Below are 18,600 nucleotides of genomic sequence, written 5' to 3' on the forward strand. Positions count from 1 at the left end.
TCTGCCAGCATACACCTGAAACCGTAAGCAAATAGTTGCTTGTACGTTTAGTGATTTTAATTTCAGATTATTTGCATTTCAGATTTCAAAAGCCGCACAGAAGGCACTAATGGCACTATTTGGCACTATTTGGCACTATTTGGCACTATTTGGCACTATTTGGTACTATTTGCTTTGATCTTATTCCCAAAAATATTAATATGTACTTACTAAATACCCAGGCACAAAAAGGCTACAGTGAACATTCATGCTCAACCTTTACTGTAATTCCTCCGTGGTTGGAGCTGGATCTGTACACGTGCAGGTACAGAGCCATACATTATGAATGACACATGATAGAGGAATGTAAGAGTGAGAGCCTGTATGTAGCAGAACAGTGAGAACAAGAAAGGGAGCCTGATCGAGGAAACTAGCATCTGAAATAGATTATATACTCTCCATGTTAAGGACAGAGCAAGCCAGATGCTGTACCTGACAATAGGAGAAGAGTAGTACTATATCCTATCATTCATCATCCCTATGAAACTCAGCATAATGCCTCATCACCTAAACCTGAGCTGGCATCTAGCTAAACATAGCTGACATTGCTAACATTGTTTGGCCCTTGGCTACAACTTCACACTGCATTTTTTTGCATTATTCTGTGGGTATGCTTTCCAGAGAATTCATGAATGTGAATTTTAACTGCATCTCAGAGGGTTTTGTGACAATTATGTGTTCCACACAAGAAAAACCCTTCCACCTTCGGTATGCACTTCACAACAACTGCTGTTCAGCACTATTGTCAAACAATACAACAACCTTATTGTTCACATTTAACAGGACACACAAGGATATTAATAAAAACGATGGTACATTTGTCAAAACACTGAATTTTTGTGAACGCGTTTCCTATATAAATACAATGATTACTGAATAGGTTACAGTGTAAAAGTAAGGGAACTGACACTGTGGGAGTACTTCTTATAGAATAACCTCATCATATCAGAATATAAATCATACATTAATGACCCAGCACTGCCAGGTGAAGAGCAGTTTGTTTCAGCAACAATCTTTTCACACACACATAGACCAGTTTGATCCTCAGTCCTTTGATTCCTCATTACAACCTATGGAGCTGTCTGTAGTACAACAGAAGCTAAAATAGCTTGCTAGAGAACAGTTACTAATGCTGGAAAGTTAGTGGCATCGGCACGTATTTTGTAATAAAACAACGTTTGAGCTTCATTTTCCACTATCTCTCCCTACTAGAAATTGGAAGACTGATATTTACTGAAGGACCAAGGACGGGATATAAAGCCATGGATGAAAAGTCACCAAAAGTGTGAAAATCAGATTTTTCAACTACATTATAGAAGGATAGTGTGTTTGTTACAATTGAGGATTAGTCATCTGTAGTACTAACAGAGACTGTTGCTTTAGGATGAGTATTGACCTGGAAACCATTCCCTTTGCAATAAGAGAGAAGCCAGAAGCCATTTCGAGGTGTTAGATAAAAATAATAAATTAACTAGTTCAGTGTGTAAAACCTCCTGAGACCTGTTAACATTATATCCTAGTCGTGTTACCTTTCACATCAATATCTGTTTGGGTAGGTTCTGCTGCTGGCTGCATAGTCTTTGCAGTGAATGTAGGGACTGAGACCAATAATATTGGATAGACTTAAGCCGTAGATAAGGCTGGTATATATTTACATTTAGTCATTTGATTTAATATGATATATACAGTGTATTGGATTCAACCCTGTACACCAATGTTTATTGCTTTCACCATACTTCCCTATATATGTTACTAAAAAACCCTGCCATACCCTAAAGATTTCAGTCACCCAAAACCCATCCAAATAACAGTATTTGTAGAACCAAACAGCTACACAAAGTTACTGTACATTGGAGCTTGAAGCACATAGGCTGTCTCAGCTCAAATGTTTCAGTAATATGTGGATACATGTCTCATATACTTGATCGCAAATGATGAAAACCTTATAAATATAGTCTGAATGAATGTATTTTAAATGTTCAGTCTAAATGTTTGTTACTGCATGTTCCGTCTCTTAACCAATGACAATTAGTGAAATGACGCTAGAATGAATATTCATCAAAAGTGCCACGCCTCTTAATCTAACACGCAGGCGTAGTACATGAGTGGGAGCTTTTCGTCCTGAAAAGGATTTCAAATCTTTCCGTAGCAAGGTGAGATTAATTAAAACACTGTTTCTGACTTTCTTTGCTCTTTTTGTAAATAAGGACGTGATGTTAAGATGGGTAGAACGTATATTGAGACTCGGGTTGCTGTTTAGTCATGCTTTGTGCTGTCTATTGTAGCTTATTTGCTAGCTAATTTTAACGATAGCTAGCTACTGTATACAGTCTAGTTTTACTAGCCAGCTAGAGCTAGCTTGCTAACAGTGTGAACAAGCTAGCCAGTTTTTTTTGCTAGTGCTATAGTAATGCGATGATGTATATCAATAAGTTGCCACAAAGCCAGTCGTTGTTTTTGGATGGTTCTAGTCATTAACTCTGGCCACTTTTCTCTAAGAATGTTGTTGGTCGACGTATGTCGACCTAGTTAGCTTAAACATGGTGGACCAGGTGAGAAGATCCTGTCAGAATCAGATCATGTCTTGTCGGGGTCAGATCCCACACGTGCACATCCTATTACCGCCGCGGCATACAGATCCAAATCGGACAAACAAATATAAGACGGTAGCTACATATCCTAATTACATCACTGGCCGCTGACTAGGCGTCTTAACTGTCGGTTTCTAAAGTTGAAGCCGACTTGGCCATTTGTCTTTAACGTCGTGAGACTGAGCTTGATTCCTGTCTGAATCATAGCCTGCATGAGAAGTTATACGTAACATGGGCCACAAAAGTGCATTGCCTAGTTTCATCTTAACATCTTGTGCTTTTTCAGAGCATAGACTGCAGTGCTTTCCAGTCAACAGGCTTTTTTGTGTGTGATTTCTAGTCTACCATATTGGTGGCAGGCTCACTGCTAAGACCATGTAGGCTTGTTTGTGCTAAACTCTTCTCTGTGTGACTTTGTGTTGTAGCTCTCAGGAGCTCGAGCCCTTCAGTAAAGCTGTATAAACACCGGGTCGACGGGACGGACGGCAGCGGAGCGACGTACGGGGAGCTGCGCAGTGACATCACAATGAGCTACAAACCGATCGCCCCCGCTCCGTCTGGCTCCAACCACACCCCACCGGGTCAGTCGTCTGCAAGGCATCCTGCAGCCTCTGTGTTGTGAATTGATGGAGACCCATGTCGGATCCTTGGCTTGTGATGTGCAGATAAACCTCTGGGCTTATACAGTACCCTGCCTAACCATGACTGCCCAGCTCTCTACAGTCTAGACACACCAAGTGGCTACCAGCCACCGTTTCAACCTTTGACCTTAACCAAAGTACTACCACGCTCCCGAAGGGCTGGAAGATGTTGGTGAGGATGGTAATTTGACCTAGTAGTGCATCTGTCTTTTCCCTCCACAGGCTCCAGTGTGCCCTCCCCGTCCCTACCCTCCTCATCTAACTTCCGGCCGGCCTTCAGTGATTTTGGACCACCTTCCATGGGCTTTGTTCAGGTGCACCCTCTTAAGAGATCTTGTACATTGTCGATTGAGAGAATCTTTACTTTGTTGCTTCTCATGCTACGGTATCGGCGCACTTTCAAAATCTTTTTAAACTCTTATAACTTCACTGCCCTTTGCTTTCTATCACTGTAATGTCTGTAAAGGCTAAAACAGCCAACCTCCACACTATGTTTGACCCTCCTTTGTGGACACACAGCCTGTGAAGGTGTCCCAGGGCTCTACATACAGTGAGCTGCTGTCCGTCATTGAGGAGATGAGCCGTGAAATCCGACCCACCTATGCTGGGAGTAAGAGCGCCATGGAGAGGCTAAAGAGAGGTACTGTGCCATGATGAATCAATACAAAACGCAACAACTCCAAATTTTCCTCCAAAGTGAATAGATGTTGATTTTACAAATGATTTCAAGTTAGGCAAATCTGATATCTTTTTTCCCCCCACACTTTTGCTGCAGCCTATTGTAGGTATCTCTTGTTCTTGTCTTCCCTCCAGGAATTATCCATGCTCGTGCGCTGGTGAGAGACTGTCTGGCAGAGACAGAGAGAAGTGCACGTACATAACCCCTTCACTGGATCCCACTATCCCTCTTTCTATTGACCTCATTATGAGCCTCCTGTTCCTGTGACCCAAAGTCTTTGTTGCATAACCTGAAGCGTTAATCCTCCATTCCCTTATGTTCTCTCTCTAGGATTCCTTCTTAATGTTCTGGAAAAAAAGGAATTGAGGACAGGGACTCATCTCTGTCAAATTTACAACAATCTACTGTACCCTTAATTTCTCTTATTTTACTCTCCTTACCCCCCCACACAAGGTTGTTTTGATAAAGATTTTAATCTGTACTTCATAATCACTAATTCCAGTGCATTTAAGGGGTTTCATAAGGAGTTGGGATTTCTATATACAAGCTGGTAACAGGCGCAGACGGGTAATGTTTTATGTGAAAACGAGAGAAACTACGAAACATCATTTGCTGGTTATGTCTTTTCATTATGGCATGGTAGCCATAGATTTGTGAAATTATTTTTTTCTAAGCTGCTATACTGACACCACTGTACAACCAAAGTCCAATTCAATGCCGCTATCTGTTGAGCTCTAAAGCAAAACATATTGACAATACCCCAGATTCATTACCCTACTGTTTCCACCCAGGGGACACTTTACCTCCCTGTACCTCGTCAGTTTCTTAGTATGGCAAATTTTGTAAACCCGATTTTTGCAGTTTATTGAATCTTCATTACAATAATATAAAAAACAAGTTTTTAAATGAAACCTGTTTGTGTCGTCTTCGTTATCAGTAATTATTGCATTTCTAATGGGGAAAGTGGCCCACAGCATAGGGGAGGATCGGCTGTTAACTGATCTTTGCCTTACCGTCCCCTATAGGTAAAGGATTTGTACCCATGCAACAAGCCTTACCCCACCTGAAAGTTCATGCAATAGCTAGCATCTATCCAACTCAATTGTGTTCGTATTTAACATGAGAAGAACTACATACTGTATATGTGTAGGTGGATTCAAACCCATGATGCAGGTGTACTTACCACATGTACAGTCATAACTGGAGACAAAGAAATGTACCGACAGGAGAATATCTTTATTTGGCTGCTCAGTCACAATACACCAGCAAGAGAGAAAGAAAATACATGGAAAAAATGAAACCCTGCTGTTGTCCTTACATAAAACGTATGAAGACATTATACCTATAGTAGACCTATAAGACAATGAGCTCAGGTTAACATGTAAAATATATTGGTTTGTCAGTCATAGGATGTGTAAATATAGGGTGCTACCAGAAACTTAACTGTTCACCTGGAACTTTGGAGTTCAATCAACGTTCATTCTCAAGTCTTTATCCCTAACATCTGCAAGGCCTGGCTGATTGCTACAATCTCTACTATAACTTAACTGATCTAATCCTCTAGAGTCTAGTATGTAGCTTTCAGCTATCCAAACCTTTCAGTTGTGTCAAGACAAAGAGGCTTTTGCATCCAACCTGGAACTGGTTATTTTCATGTCCTCTATGACAGCTAATCATCTGTTTGTTTGCAAACAGATGGTCTGTGCCCCTTTAATATTATTAGGTTGGCGAAAATCATTTCAGTATGGTATTTAGCCATACCGTATAAAACTCCCAAGGACATTTTATTGGTGTGAGAGTTAGGGCTTGTTTCTGGATCTGGCACAGGACCATCTGACTATGCACACACTGCTTCAATATCCCCCTGGTTCAAGTGACATTCAACACCTATCAGGGCTTTGATTTCACAAAGTGCAGTCTTTAACCACAAAGCAAGCTGCTGGTGGAAGAGGCCAAAATATAGAGCAGAAATAATATGGTATATACTAATATAGACAATATATCAAACAAACATGGATTGGAAATGAAATGTCAGACAGTTATAATGTCAAGATAATACGGATAAAAATAGAAATTAGAGTAACATTTAGATAACTATATGTAGCACGAGGAGGGTTTAAAAAAAAAAAAGTGTGTGTGTGTGGGGGGGGGGGGGGGATGGAGATTACAAAGGTGTCCATACATATCTATGATGTTAAATGATTGTCTCTGACGATATGTTATTTCCCAGTCTCACAAGCTGGATTGAACAACCCTTTGTTTTTTACCGTGCTTAAGACGAGCGTGCATGTGACATGTAGGATGCAACGTTGAGAATAAGATGGGTTCTGATTTTTGATAATCAGTGATGTGTGTACATGTGTTTTGTGGGGGTCTACGTATGTGAGCTAGTGTGTGTTTGTGTGTCTGACACCTGGACAAAACTGTTTCAAGGAAAGTGGCTTTGGTGTGTGCATTCAACTAAACCAGAGTCAGTAATTTGTCCACGATTGCGCCCCCCCCATTTAATTTCACAGTCAGAAATGTTGTCCCGTTCAACCCTGACAAATAAAGAACAAAAGATTATTTTCAAAACCCTGCATTCACACAGGAAATACAAATGCAATCCAGACATATGCCTTTAACACAAATAATGAATGCATGGGACGTACTATATTCCCAGCTATATTCTCCAGCTGGCCTTATAGCATAGGATAGGACACTAACTTCAACAAGAAAACAGGCTTTAGAACTCAGTTTCCTTTCATTTCTGTGTATGGTTTTTCAGATCATGCTTCTTCACTGGAGCATAATAGCTAATGAAGTCTGAACCGACTCCTTTGAGCATACTAGCTAATTACTGAGGCGTCTGTGCCTCTGTACAGTTTGACACATACCGTGGTGGCGGTGACTGGCTGTTGTTCTCTGGCGGCGTCGCTGAACAAGCTCTTGTAACGACCCTTCTCCTCCTTCTCCTTGGTGCGGATGCGCTCGTCCATGGCCCGCAGCTCTTTGGCCACCGAAGGCCCAAGCGACGGGTCCAGCTGCAAAACTTTGGCAAAGTCAGCGCGAGCCTCTGCCTCATTCCACACGGCAGCGTGGGCTTTGGCACGCTTGAAGTAGGCTTTCACATTGTCTAGCAGAGGGGAGGGGGTCATAAAACACTGAACTGTTACATTTGACACATTTTCTCTACAAAGTGGAGTGAGTGAGTTTCAGAAATGTTGCCAACTGAACCACCTTAGGAAGAACAGAACACTGAATACACGGGATATTCTGATTTGACAAAATATGACAAAAAATACCGCCATGTAAATACTAACAAAAACATGCTATGGGGCCGTCAGGATGAACCTTGTTGTGTTCGGCCCATGACTCACTCTCGTATTTGAAGAGCAGAGAGGAGCAGTGATCCAGGACCTCGTAGTACTGGCCCTGCTGGAGCTTGCACTGACAGTAGTTCAGCAGCAAAGGCGTGATCATCTGATCCAACTTGATCCACGTCTCGTCCCCTGGACGTTCCTGATTGGACGAAAGGGAAGGGATAGGTTACTACAGGTGATGTAATCAAATGTAGAATACCAGTGAATCAACAGGTGGTACTGATTAGTGTTAGTACACAATATAACAGTAAACATATGCATAACATAATGCCTGTACATATATGAATACATGCATTTTGTAAAAATTGTTACTATAAAAGATGACGCTTAGAACGGAATGAACCCAGCAAAATATGTACAAATCGGCACAGGAGGACACCTTCATCTGTAGATTCTTAAGGCAGGCGATGGCGTTGTGGTACTTCTCTGCGGCAGCCTTCACATCACCGTTCTTGAAGAGGGCATTGCCCTCCTCGTGGATCTTCGGCACCACTGCCAACTTCTCCTCGTCGCTCATCGCCCAAGTGTCAAGGCGGAACGAGCCTGGGGGCAGCACCTGGAGGACCGGTGGGTGGATGGGGGGTTAAGAGTTTCAAGGGTTTTTTACCAAGTCAACTGGAGTTCTTAGTCCTTTCTTTTTACTCATTTAGCAGACGCTCTTATCCAGAGCGACTTACAGTAAGTACAGGGACATTCCCCCGAGGCAAGTAGGGTGAAGTGCCTTGCCCAAGGACACAATGTCATTTGGCTCAGCCGGGAATCGAACGGGCGACCTTCAGATTACTAGCCCGATTCCCTCACCGCTCAGCCACCTGACTTTCCCTCTCTTAGTTTTGAATCACCTATGAGGTGGTTCTATGTGGGGTTAGAGTTCCAATCACTTTGACATGAAACCTGTGTAGTTATCCAGCATGGGCAAGATTTAACCAAGGTCTGATTCCCGGCCGTGCCAAAATGACGTTGTGTCCTTGGGCAAGGCACTTCACCTTACTGGCCTCGGGGGAATGTACTTACTGTAAGTCGCTCTGGATAAAAGTGTCTGCTAAATAACTAAATGTCAATGTAACCAGGCTATTACAAGAGATTAGGATGAGCATTTCCCTGGGATTCAAACTCTTAACACAACAATGTCCCCTTTGCCTGCATTAATCAGTCAATGTTATGAGTCATGATGGTAATATGTGGAATAAGCTATTCATAAAGCTTAATAATACAAACATATTAAATCCTCTGAGGGTCCTTTATGCCAAACTGGATGTGACCCAGTTTTCGACCTCCATACCCAGACGGACATCCTCACCTCTAAGAGTTCCAGGGTAAAGACCAGGGGCTGGGGGTGGGCCTGCAGCTGGTCCAGATCCTGGTGGCCAAGAGAGTGGTGAGAGTGGATCTGGGCAATGCCACAGCAGTGCCTCTGGCCCTCAAGGGGGTCCTTTCCAGCACTGATGTTCCTCAGGGACTGGGACACCAATGGGTACAGGGCTGTGTGCTGAGGGACGGACGGAGGAATGGTGAGAGAAACGGAGGGGACGAACGGAGGTAGAGAGAAAATAGAGAGGGAGGTAGAAATACAGAGAGGGAAGAAAGGAGGTGAGGAGAAAGACGTAGGAGGTAAAAAGATGGGAAAAAAGAAAGGCCGACTGTGAAAACATTGTCATGAGTTGAAGGAATAATTATATTGTGCCATTTTATAGACAAATTAACCAGTTCTATGACATGCTCAGGTTGATTGTAATTTTGCTAACTGCAATAACCAATGCAGCGCTGACCACACCCACCTTGGTTTCGCAGGTGAACTCAGCGACCTCACCCTCTCTCATGGTGGCAACTATTTTCTCCCACACGGCCAGCTTGAACTTCTTGCCTAGGATGAGCTCCATGGGCTTGCTTCGTCCACCCATGTTTCTAGAATCATCCAGAACCGTGCCATCACACAGGCTGCTACGGTAGTGGAATAAGACCTGGTCAAACAAACAAGTCTGTTAAATGTATTTTGATTCATTGTGCGTCATACGGATGGAGCAGAGTATTTGTGTCCTCGTCCTCCTGCAAAATTATGCGACCACTCATCCCACAATTTAGTGTGCTTGTGGTTTATAATCACAATTATAAAAAGCAATGGGTGTACATGTGAGGAGTGTTGAAGTAGAGAAATAAGTTCCTTCGTTTTCTTTGCAGTCCTGTTGTGATAATCCAACAACAAAAATGTGTTTAAATATCTGTGATTTTGGGATGGGATAAAGGCCATCACTGTAACATTAGCTGAGGATGATTTTTAAACAGCACCTTCAATATCAGGTTATATCCAATTGCAAAGCCCGAAAACAGAAGCGCAAGGATAGACAGACCAATCGTTTCTCTTAAAAACACGAGCATCCGGTCCCGCCTACTCCTTGGTAAAGAATCAACTAAACTAAAGAAATAATTTGGCTGCATACATATTAGCCTAACGAACAAACGCTTTTACTTGCAAAAGGCCATAAAATTCGCTCCTAACGACCAAGTTTCATTTTACATAGTAGTGAAAATTAAAATGGTACGGACAATCTTGTAAGTCACAGCTCGATAGCTAGTGTGCTAGCTATGTCAGCTAGACTATGCTAGCTAGCGCGTTAATTACGAGCTTCGCCTTAAAATTGTATCTCGCATAGCTGGAAATATAATTCAGCAACAGTTGATCTTGAAAAAAACTTGCCTTTGTTCCATCGGTGAATGTTGATAGCTCCCCTTTCCCGGGACTGGTCACTTTTTTCTGAATCCCCTCTGCGATTAGATTTAGTGCCAGTTCCTCCATCCTTGCTACACCAGTGTTAAAAAAAAAAATTGCGAGCTAGGGCAATGCAAACCGAATGCCTTCGCTTCGGGAAAGATCGAGAGAAATCGGACCTCTGACAGACGTCATTGGTGACGACCTTGAGCAAAGAGCCATGTGATGTTGTTTATTGCCCTCTGCATATCAGCAAAGTTCATAGAAATCCTCAGTTTTTTATGAAACTCCTATATAAGTTAAAGTAAGAATAGCCCCAGAATTTTTTTTTTTTTTAAAAAGCAAACAAGATTTATTGTGTTTCACAGTCATAATTCAGTCACAAAACATTTACACAGGCAAGACAAAATCGCTCTCCTTCTCCCACACAATATGGGTATGTGCTGGAAGCATTTCATTGAGGCACAAAGTGGTTTGACGGTTAGTAGTGGTCAGTGAAAAAATTACATTAAAAATACATCCATGGGAAAAATTATTTTCTATTACATAAATGACTGAAGTAAAATTGCAATATTGGTAGCAAAACACAAAAACAATGTAGTGAGAAGGTTCATTTTTCAAAGTATGGCAGATAGAACAACTTGAAGCCTCTTCGTCCCCGAACTGCACATGTTATATAAATCACATGGTACACTAGAAAAGGTAGAAAACACTAGGATTACTTTTTTGTCCATTCCAAGTATAGTAAGGATGCAGGTGCATCATGTTTGTGCACACTGAAAAATAACTCAAACCTGAAACTGCTGTCTGAAAGGTTTAGGACAGAGAAAGACATAAGTGATTAATCAATAGCAAATTCAGTTAGATAACAAACAGATACACCTACCGCCAGGAATGAAGAGAAGGAAGCCAGGGACGAAAAAAATAGCACTTGAGACCCCTGAGAAAGCAAGTCAAAGGTTACTGAGTTAGACCCCAAAATAATGAAGCACACAGGGTGGTGTCAGCCAAGACCTGTTTGCAGATCTGAAAACTTTAAATAGAAATAAGTTTGATGACAACAATTCATCATTGCATTTCTTAAGGCATAATACAAAAGTATGTGACGTTGCTAATGCTTATACATATTGTTTCCAGTTTCCAGTGTGCCAGACAAGACAAACACATGTCAACCTTACCTGCATGTGGATTTAACTGTATTACAACACCTGTGAAAATGAGAGCTGGAAGAGAAAAACAACGCACAAAACAAGCCAGTGAAGTTATTTTCTGTGTATCTCCGGATGAAACTGATAAATTATAACAATATTACAGCAGCAGACAATGCAAAAGCAAAGGCTACTGCGATGAGAGCAATAAATTGCTCTGGATAAGTGAACCACAGAGTAGGGCATAATGGTAGTCTTAAAAGAAAACCTCAATTTTTAACCAAATGCGTACAAATGTCTACACTTTGTCGTTTTTTTTGTACAGGACTACTGAAAGTGTCTGTCGTACCAACTCCAGTGATGAGGAGGAGGAATGAGGCGAGGACCACTCTCCTGTTCTTCTTCACCAGCGGGTGAGATGTCCACCTGAAGTGTCAAACCAAAACTCATCATTAATTCAGTCATGTGGAGCGGTGTGTGTAATCAGCTAGTCCTTGTGTTCACTGTCCAATTAGTTCATGTAGGACCGGAACTGTGTGTATTCACCCGCAGCAGTGGGCAGAGAGATGAGTGACAGAACTCAAAGTGCTGAAGGACCACTGTGAGCTGCAGTAAGACAACGTTGCAGGATCGCTGGAGAAGAGAACAATTGTTTAGCGTTGTCAGTACTGATTATTATGATAATGCTCTCATATCCGATAAACAATACTCTCAGTTTTAATGTTCGAAGACCTACCTTATTTTAAAAAAGTTATTGAAGGAGGAATTGATATTACTGCCCAAGCCATCTTCATTTTCCAGATTCTGGAGAAAATTGTAAGGAGACTCTAGTTAGTGTTAGTCTGCCCAAATCAAGTTCAGAGTACCCATGATTCAGGTATGTTCTCACACAAAATGATCTAAATGGTGGATCTGTCACTGTCAACTGCATTATGAATGTGTAAGAAAAACACAAGTTTACCTGGTACTTCAGATTGCTGTGGTCAGGAGAACCAGTTGCAACTGGGGAGGGGTGACTCTGGGACTTGACAAAGGATAGTGTGCCAAATTTCATATCTCCATCCTTTTCCTTCTCTGACCCCTTCCATCCCTCTGCCTCACCTTCCGATACCACTCCATCCTCCTCTCCTTCCAGTACAAAAGCGTCATCGATGCTAAACTGCGCTGTCATACCGATTGTCTCTCTCAAATCTTGGGTGCTGTCTGGTTGGAACACACTGGGGAGATGAAGGTGATTGACCACATCGAGGCAAAACTGACGGTCAAACAACGGTTGAACAAACAATTCCTAGAAAAGTGGAACAAACACAATAAATTTAGTCACGATAACAATACGCTTTACTATAGTTAATAGCTGTCCCCTTTTAAGATAAGTTACCGAATCGCGATCAAACGTACAGTCAACAGTGACGTTGCTTAGTTGAGCCCATGATTAAATCCTGAAGTAAACATTGAATGCTACTTTATTTAGTCTAGCTATTTCTTGGTTTGGATTTCACAATTTTGTGGACAAACTAAAACAAACTTATTTGGTCAGATGGCATGCTATAGCTATCACTGTTATTGTTAGAGTAGCCATCCCAACGGGCATTGTTTTCCTTCTTTTCAGTCAGAGAATTACTAGCATAGACCTAGCCCTAGCACGCTATAGTAGCGCGTTAGCATTAACGAAATTGTGTAGTAGTATCATTTTTTATCAGATTTTAACTTACTTTCTTTGATGGGAATGTTCTTGTCAGATGGATTCAGCTCCACGTTGACATGTGTGTATTCATATTTTATTAACAGGTTTCAGTTCAAATAAGCTTAACAAATCTCTGCATACCGACTGCAAAAACTTTTCTTTCACTTCTGATCCTCCCTCACATCCGGTGCTCGACTGCTCATGACTGATCACTCCCAGCGGATACTTTCATCCAATCAATGTCCTAGTATCGTAACAGCGATAGTCCAAAACAGATCAGCATATCCATAGAGATTGCTTGGGTCCGAACCATTTTGAATGGTCCATACTGTTAGGGCCAGGGTACATGCAGTTTTTTTTCTCTCGGTAGCATACAGTTACATGCAGAAACCAGACACAGGTCATTATTTAGTTTTTATTAAAAACGAAAACTACAGTAACATTTTGCTCATTGTCTTGTTTTCCGTTCTTCCTGACAAAACAAATGTAGCCGAGCCTACCACTCAATCTTTCGTTTTCTTTAGTTTGTGGGCCTTCTCAGCCCGGGTGCTTCTGAATGCCTACTGTGCCTTAGGGTTTTCCCGGAGTCATTAGGTGTGTCTACAGTAGACTATATAAAGATGGAAGACACGTCTCCACTTCCTCCCCACATCCCGGATACGGATGCTGCCATCTTGCGCCATTAGGCCTACATCATTTGGAGCCAGAGTAGGCCTATATGCGCAGTAGTGATCGGGTGGTGGAGCCGGCATCAAAGTCCCGCCTATATACACCTGCCCGACCAAATCACAAGCACATGCCCCCTGAACTTTTAGCATAGCCTGCCCCAATACTAATAGGATAAAATCAAATGCTTCTGTACTCTTTGTTAATAATCTGACACAGTGTTTCTGAACCCTGGTCCTGGGGACCCACTGCCCTGGATGTTTCAGATGTTTCCCTACTCCAATACACCTGATTCAAAGAATGGGTCTTTATCAGGCTTCTGCAGCAGTATTGCAAAACAACAATCTCACCAGAAGTCGGTATTGGCTCTCTGAAATGTCGCTAAATGTCGCTAGATTACGTGTTGACATCATATATTACGTCAACCTTTAGATCTGTAGATGTAAATTTACAGATTTAATAGCCTACTTCTGTAAACATTGGGAACATTAAGAAAGGCAAACGTGACATCATTCACAAATCTGTAAATTTTTTGTTTGCAGCTGCTCAACAACAAAAACAGATAGTGTAGTCAAAGTAGTGGTAAATCTCTAGTTGCTAGATAAGATTTTTTTTACATATTGTTTTGTTAGGTTTTTCTCAGTTCAGGTCATTCTTCGTTGTTTTGTGAATGATTCAGTATTATTCAATTTTTAAACTCTAACTTAATTATACATATATGGTTGACAAGTATAGTAACTCATATGCTGTGTAGGCTACGACTAACAGTATTCTAGGTTAAGATGATTTATTAATCTTTGAAGCGTAGGCTACAGTGCCAACACAATACTAGCCAATCAGAAGCAAGGAGGCTCTGGAGGACCGCCCAACCATTGAAAATTAAATGAGTGGTGGTGAAAATTAAATGAGTGGTGGTAAATATGTTTTGTCAGTAAGAACGGCAAACCAGAAATCAAGTTACATTTGTTTTAGTTTATAGGCCAAAATAAATAAATAAAATAAAAAAAATACGGTTCTGTTTTCTGCCAGTGACAATTGTAGCCTACCAAAAAACAATCGGATTCACGTACCCTTACCAATAACTTCCCCATAATTCAATTTTATTAATTTCTGGGTCTTAAATGAGAGAAAGAAAAAGAATAAGGGGCCATAACGAACTTATTGCCAATTGTCCAACCATGACGTGATTTTCAGTAAATCAGCCTGCCTACTCAGAGCAAATACACACATCTCTAAACCAACAATCTGAGATTAATCATTGTTGTGATGAAAGTCCAAAAACAAACAGAAACGTTGAAGCAGACAGATGGACTGATGCAAGCTCAAGCCCTTGGACACAATACGGGTTACTACAGAGAAAAACAGTCCCTCCTGTTGCTTTTGGATGAGTTTCTAGGGTGAGTAGACTTGTATTCATGATCAAACTTTAACTTCAGTAGACTTGAGACATAGTGGTGCCAGATAAAAGCATTAAAGTGATATGTTATAGTTGAATGCATTGGTTTGTTTATAGTGTAATGTTGTCTCTCTCTCTCTCTCTCTCTCTCTCTCTCTCTCTCTCTCTCTCTCTCTCTCTCTCTCTCTCTCTCTCTCTCTCTCTCTCTCTCTCTCTCTCTCTCTCTCTCTCTCTCTCTCTATAGATGAGGTATTCAGCCCTAATACTGTGCTTCCCTCTCTTGCTTGTGTTAAAGGTAATGTTTTAATGTTAAATACTGTACATATCTCTATGCGTTTTGAGTTTACCATAAGTGCACATTTTACAATTGCCATTTCTTGTCAGGGCCTGTCTACCCCTTCTCACATAATTTTCTTGTTTGCTTGTTGCTTTATTCAGGCCTCCGCTTCTTCTTTGCGAGTTGTGCCAGGGTCAACCCTTACTCTCCCCTGTCTCCCTTTCCAAAGTAGCTCCAATGAAGCTACAATCACCTGGAAGTTCAACGGCATTCAGGTACAGGATCCTTTAGTTGTCATTGGCAGCAGGCTGAAGATCGACCCTGTCCGCGCTTCTAGCCAGGGAGAATACGAATGTGTGCTGTTTCGGAATAACACAGAGCAGACGCGCAAATACACAATCAGTGTCGACGGTAAGAGCTTTTCTGTACTGCTCTGCTGTTTGTGACACACTGCATGAATGTACACAAGCCTCCCCCAAACCAAACAACCAAGTAAACAAAGGGACAAGCCACGGGAGCTTGTCGTGCTCAAGCTCTGTCTGAGCTGTTGTCTTTGTGTCCCTCCAGCCTTCAGCAGCTATGCCCTCAAGCATAAGGAGGGGTCCATCATCGTACTGCCTTGTGAACGGCCACAGGGTGCTCAGCCCGAGAACTACGTACTTTGGTTCAAAGAAACATCTGAGGGCCAGAGGAGGAAACTGAGCCCTGCGGAGAGTGCGGACCAGGAGCAACTGAAACTGAGCGGACGACTGGAGTGGCTTTATGCAGATCCCCAGGACGAAGATCAAAGCATCCAGGTTCACCAGGTCACCATAGAAGACTCTGGAACGTACCATTGCGAGTCGGAGGAGGGAGAGAAGTTCAGCTCCATTGAACTGGTTGTGGAAGGTGATATTGGTTCTTTTTTTTCTTTCCTTAACATCCCCATGTTCTGTGTGAGTTTTTCTAAAATGTTCTCTGCTCCCCCTTGGAGGAAGCAATAATCTGACTTAACTTTGTTAAAAGTGGAAAGCTTGATTTAATGTATTTTCTCTGTATTTGAACATGACCCCAGTCTGCTCTGTTTCTCCAAACTAATGTAGCTGCACCCATAGTAGAGCCATACTCCTGCAGCGGCTTCACAACACCATGGGAACCGTGCCTGGATGAGGACAACCGGTCATGGGCGGCCATTTTGGAAGAGTCCCTGACTGAGTTCTCCATGAAAATTTATAGCCATCTCAGACACTCTCAGCCCTCTGAAAACATGCTGTTCTCACCAATTAGTATCAGTGCAGTGCTCAGCCACCTACTGTTAGGTAAGAGACCATGGGGTGTTCCTCAGGGCTACCTTAAACATTCTACAGACTGCATAAATGCTTGGAATACCGGTGTCAAACACACAAGCACAGTTCCACAATCCAGCTCTGTCTGTATCCCTTTCCTTGGCCTCTTCCTTTTTTTTCCCTCCCTCCCTCCCTCCCTCCCTCCCTCCCTCCCTCCCTCCCTCCCTCCCTCCCTCCCTCCCTCCCTCCCTCCCTCCCTCCCTCCCTCCCTCCCTCCCTCCCTCCCTCCCTCCCTCTCTTTCTGCCTGCCTCCTTCCCTCTCTTTCTGCCTGCCTGCCTGCCCTACTCTCTGTACTTCTACCAGGAGCCCGGAAAGAGACACGTGAACTCCTAGAGGCGGCCCTGAGCCTGCCCCACAACTTCACTTGTGTCCACTCTCAGATGAAAAAGTTAAAGCAGAGACTTCAGGACAACATGAAAATGGCATCACAGATCTACTACCACACTAGTACGACCACCATCGTCTTACACAAAGGGCCATGAATGCAATGTGTTGCATAGCTTCTGAATCACTGAGTAACAGTAACTCATATTTTGTCTTCTCCATGCCTCTATCTTATCAACAGACATTCCACTGAGTGAGTCCTTTGCCAACCAATCACTACAGTACTACGATGCCGAGGCTGTCAAACTGACCAATAGCAGTAAGGAGAACGTGGAGACGATCAACCATTGGGTGGCAGAGCAAACAAATAATAAAATAAACCATCTAGTTGACTCGGTTCCAGAGGACTCTCAATTGGTGCTGCTCAACGCAGTATATTTCAATGGTCAGAAACCTCTACTTATGTGTATATTTGTGTCTGTCTGTTTGTCAGACTGTCCAAAGACATTTCTCAATGTTTCAGGTCGGTGGAAGGTAAAGTTTGACAGTGAAAAGTCCAGAGCACCATTTGAAAAACTAGATAATGAAATTGTCATGGTGCCTGTCCTCTACAGCTCTAAATACCCCCTCGCTATGGAATATGTCTCAGTAGTGAAATCACAGGTAACCACACCTGGCATACGCACACACACATGCATGTACCGCACACACACACCCACACACCCACAATCAATAGCGTTTGTTCAGGATGCACATCAGTGTTACTAAAACTGTAAATACATTTCAGAGGAAATTTCAGAGGACCAAGATAATGACACACTTTAAACATGAAGTACTATAGACAAGACAAGACAACTGACTGTAATGCTGCTGCATAAAGACAGAAATACACGCATGTCTTCCTTACCAGGTGGCAGTGTTCCCTCTATCGGGTCAGACCAGTCTCTTCATCCTGCTCCCTCCCTCTGGTACCCTCTCAGACCTCCAATTGGTGGAGGGGAAGATGACTGTCATGGCTTTGCGTAAAATGGTGGAACAGATGAAGTCGTCGTCTCCCCAGCCAACAGAGGTCACCCTTCCTAAACTCAACCTGGACGTCCTCACACAAATTAATCCATTATTAGGGAAACTGGGTAAAATATCTAGATCTAACTGTTGCATTGACTTTATGTCCACAAAATGACCTTTGTTTTTATCTACACCACTGTCCCTGCGTGACAACCACCTCCTTCCCTAACTCCTGTCCTCCTTCAGGACTGTCAACTCTCTTCGAGGGCGCTCACCTGTGCGGCATTTACCCGGACCAGCCTCTAGTGCTGACGGATGCCCGCCACCGGGCCTTCCTGGCCTTGACGGAGGCCGGTGTGGAGGCGGGCGCAGCCACCTCGCTCTCCTTTTCTCGCTCCTTCTCTACCTTCTCTGCCCTGCGGCCCTTCCTGCTGGTGCTCTGGAGCGAGCGGGCAAACCAGCCGCTCTTCCTGGGCCGTGTCACCCAGCCGTGAGGGGGGCGGGGAGTGAGAGGGAGGTGGGAAAGAGAGAGAGGGAGAAAGAGGTGGAGAATAGAAGGAAGGAAGGGACACGTGAGAGAGAGGGAGCATCGAGGCGGGAAAGAGTGAAGGGGGAGGTGGGAAAGCGAATGACAGAGAGAGAGAGAAACAGAGAGAAAGAGAGAGAGAGAGAGAAAGAGAGAGAGAGGGAGATGTGAGGAAGAGGGGAGGGAAGGAAGCTAAGTGAAGCAAAATTAGCCAGAAGAGTCAAAC

General features: G+C 42.9%; 4 protein-coding genes across 5 annotated transcripts; 2 read left to right on the top strand and 2 right to left on the bottom strand.

Moving 5' to 3' along the window:
* The first annotated feature begins 2,109 nt into the window (after positions 1–2,109).
* On the top strand, positions 2,110–4,861 carry cdk2ap2 (cyclin-dependent kinase 2 associated protein 2). The gene is made up of 5 exons (XM_047044528.1): positions 2,110–2,192; positions 3,056–3,211; positions 3,494–3,585; positions 3,791–3,911; positions 4,085–4,861. The coding sequence occupies exons 2-5, from the start codon at positions 3,157–3,159 to the stop codon at positions 4,150–4,152; spliced, it is 336 nt and encodes a 111-aa protein (XP_046900484.1). The 5' UTR covers positions 2,110–2,192; positions 3,056–3,156; the 3' UTR covers positions 4,153–4,861.
* A 304-nt stretch (positions 4,862–5,165) lies between these two features.
* LOC124483903 (aryl hydrocarbon receptor interacting protein) lies at positions 5,166–10,162 on the bottom strand. The gene is made up of 7 exons (XM_047044495.1): positions 10,008–10,162; positions 9,091–9,273; positions 8,613–8,801; positions 7,692–7,868; positions 7,310–7,451; positions 6,827–7,065; positions 5,166–6,490 (listed from the first exon to the last, which is right to left on the bottom strand). The coding sequence occupies exons 1-7, from the start codon at positions 10,104–10,106 to the stop codon at positions 6,485–6,487; spliced, it is 1,035 nt and encodes a 344-aa protein (XP_046900451.1). The 5' UTR covers positions 10,107–10,162; the 3' UTR covers positions 5,166–6,484.
* A 179-nt stretch (positions 10,163–10,341) lies between these two features.
* tmem134 (transmembrane protein 134) lies at positions 10,342–13,058 on the bottom strand. 2 transcript variants are annotated; one of them, XM_047044516.1, is made up of 8 exons: positions 12,880–13,058; positions 12,129–12,384; positions 11,904–11,971; positions 11,714–11,800; positions 11,517–11,593; positions 11,198–11,242; positions 10,906–10,959; positions 10,342–10,712 (listed from the first exon to the last, which is right to left on the bottom strand). In XM_047044516.1, the coding sequence occupies exons 2-8, from the start codon at positions 12,336–12,338 to the stop codon at positions 10,630–10,632; spliced, it is 624 nt and encodes a 207-aa protein (XP_046900472.1). In that variant the 5' UTR covers positions 12,339–12,384; positions 12,880–13,058; the 3' UTR covers positions 10,342–10,629. The 2 variants fall into 2 exon arrangements, with proteins under 2 accessions (XP_046900472.1, XP_046900473.1); XM_047044517.1 differs by having other exon boundaries at positions 12,129–12,455.
* A 1,726-nt stretch (positions 13,059–14,784) lies between these two features.
* Positions 14,785–18,511, top strand: serping1 (serpin peptidase inhibitor, clade G (C1 inhibitor), member 1). Its single transcript, XM_047044466.1, has 10 exons — positions 14,785–14,914; positions 15,158–15,208; positions 15,352–15,601; positions 15,758–16,078; positions 16,273–16,488; positions 16,820–16,963; positions 17,082–17,285; positions 17,364–17,503; positions 17,751–17,973; positions 18,095–18,511. Exons 2-10 carry the CDS (start codon positions 15,158–15,160, stop codon positions 18,340–18,342), a joined length of 1,797 nt encoding a protein of 598 aa, XP_046900422.1. The 5' UTR covers positions 14,785–14,914; the 3' UTR covers positions 18,343–18,511.
* The last annotated feature ends 89 nt before the right edge of the window (positions 18,512–18,600 follow it).

This window comes from Hypomesus transpacificus, chromosome 22 (genome assembly GCF_021917145.1).
Source record: "Hypomesus transpacificus isolate Combined female chromosome 22, fHypTra1, whole genome shotgun sequence".
Taxonomy (NCBI): Eukaryota; Metazoa; Chordata; class Actinopteri; order Osmeriformes; family Osmeridae; genus Hypomesus; species Hypomesus transpacificus.

Coding starts and splice junctions, on each gene's coding strand:
- cdk2ap2 (XM_047044528.1), top strand. CDS start 3,157: ATGAGCTACAAACCGATCGCCCCCGCTCCGTCTGGCTCCAACCACACC. Junction 3,212..3,493: donor CTCCAACCACACCCCACCGG/GTCAGTCGTCTG, acceptor TTCCCTCCACAG/GCTCCAGTGTGCCCTCCCCG. Junction 3,912..4,084: donor CATGGAGAGGCTAAAGAGAG/GTACTGTGCCAT, acceptor TCTTCCCTCCAG/GAATTATCCATGCTCGTGCG.
- LOC124483903 (XM_047044495.1), bottom strand. CDS start 10,106: ATGGAGGAACTGGCACTAAATCTAATCGCAGAGGGGATTCAGAAAAAA. Junction 9,274..10,007: donor CATTCACCGATGGAACAAAG/GCAAGTTTTTTT, acceptor TTGTTTGACCAG/GTCTTATTCCACTACCGTAG. Junction 7,452..7,691: donor TTAAGAATCTACAGATGAAG/GTGTCCTCCTGT, acceptor TCGTCCAATCAG/GAACGTCCAGGGGACGAGAC.
- tmem134 (XM_047044516.1), bottom strand. CDS start 12,338: ATGACAGCGCAGTTTAGCATCGATGACGCTTTTGTACTGGAAGGAGAG. Junction 11,972..12,128: donor ACAGCAATCTGAAGTACCAG/GTAAACTTGTGT, acceptor AATTTTCTCCAG/AATCTGGAAAATGAAGATGG. Junction 10,960..11,197: donor ACAGTTAAATCCACATGCAG/GTAAGGTTGACA, acceptor TTGCTTTCTCAG/GGGTCTCAAGTGCTATTTTT.
- serping1 (XM_047044466.1), top strand. CDS start 15,158: ATGAGGTATTCAGCCCTAATACTGTGCTTCCCTCTCTTGCTTGTGTTA. Junction 16,489..16,819: donor GCTCAGCCACCTACTGTTAG/GTAAGAGACCAT, acceptor TACTTCTACCAG/GAGCCCGGAAAGAGACACGT. Junction 17,504..17,750: donor TCTCAGTAGTGAAATCACAG/GTAACCACACCT, acceptor CTTCCTTACCAG/GTGGCAGTGTTCCCTCTATC.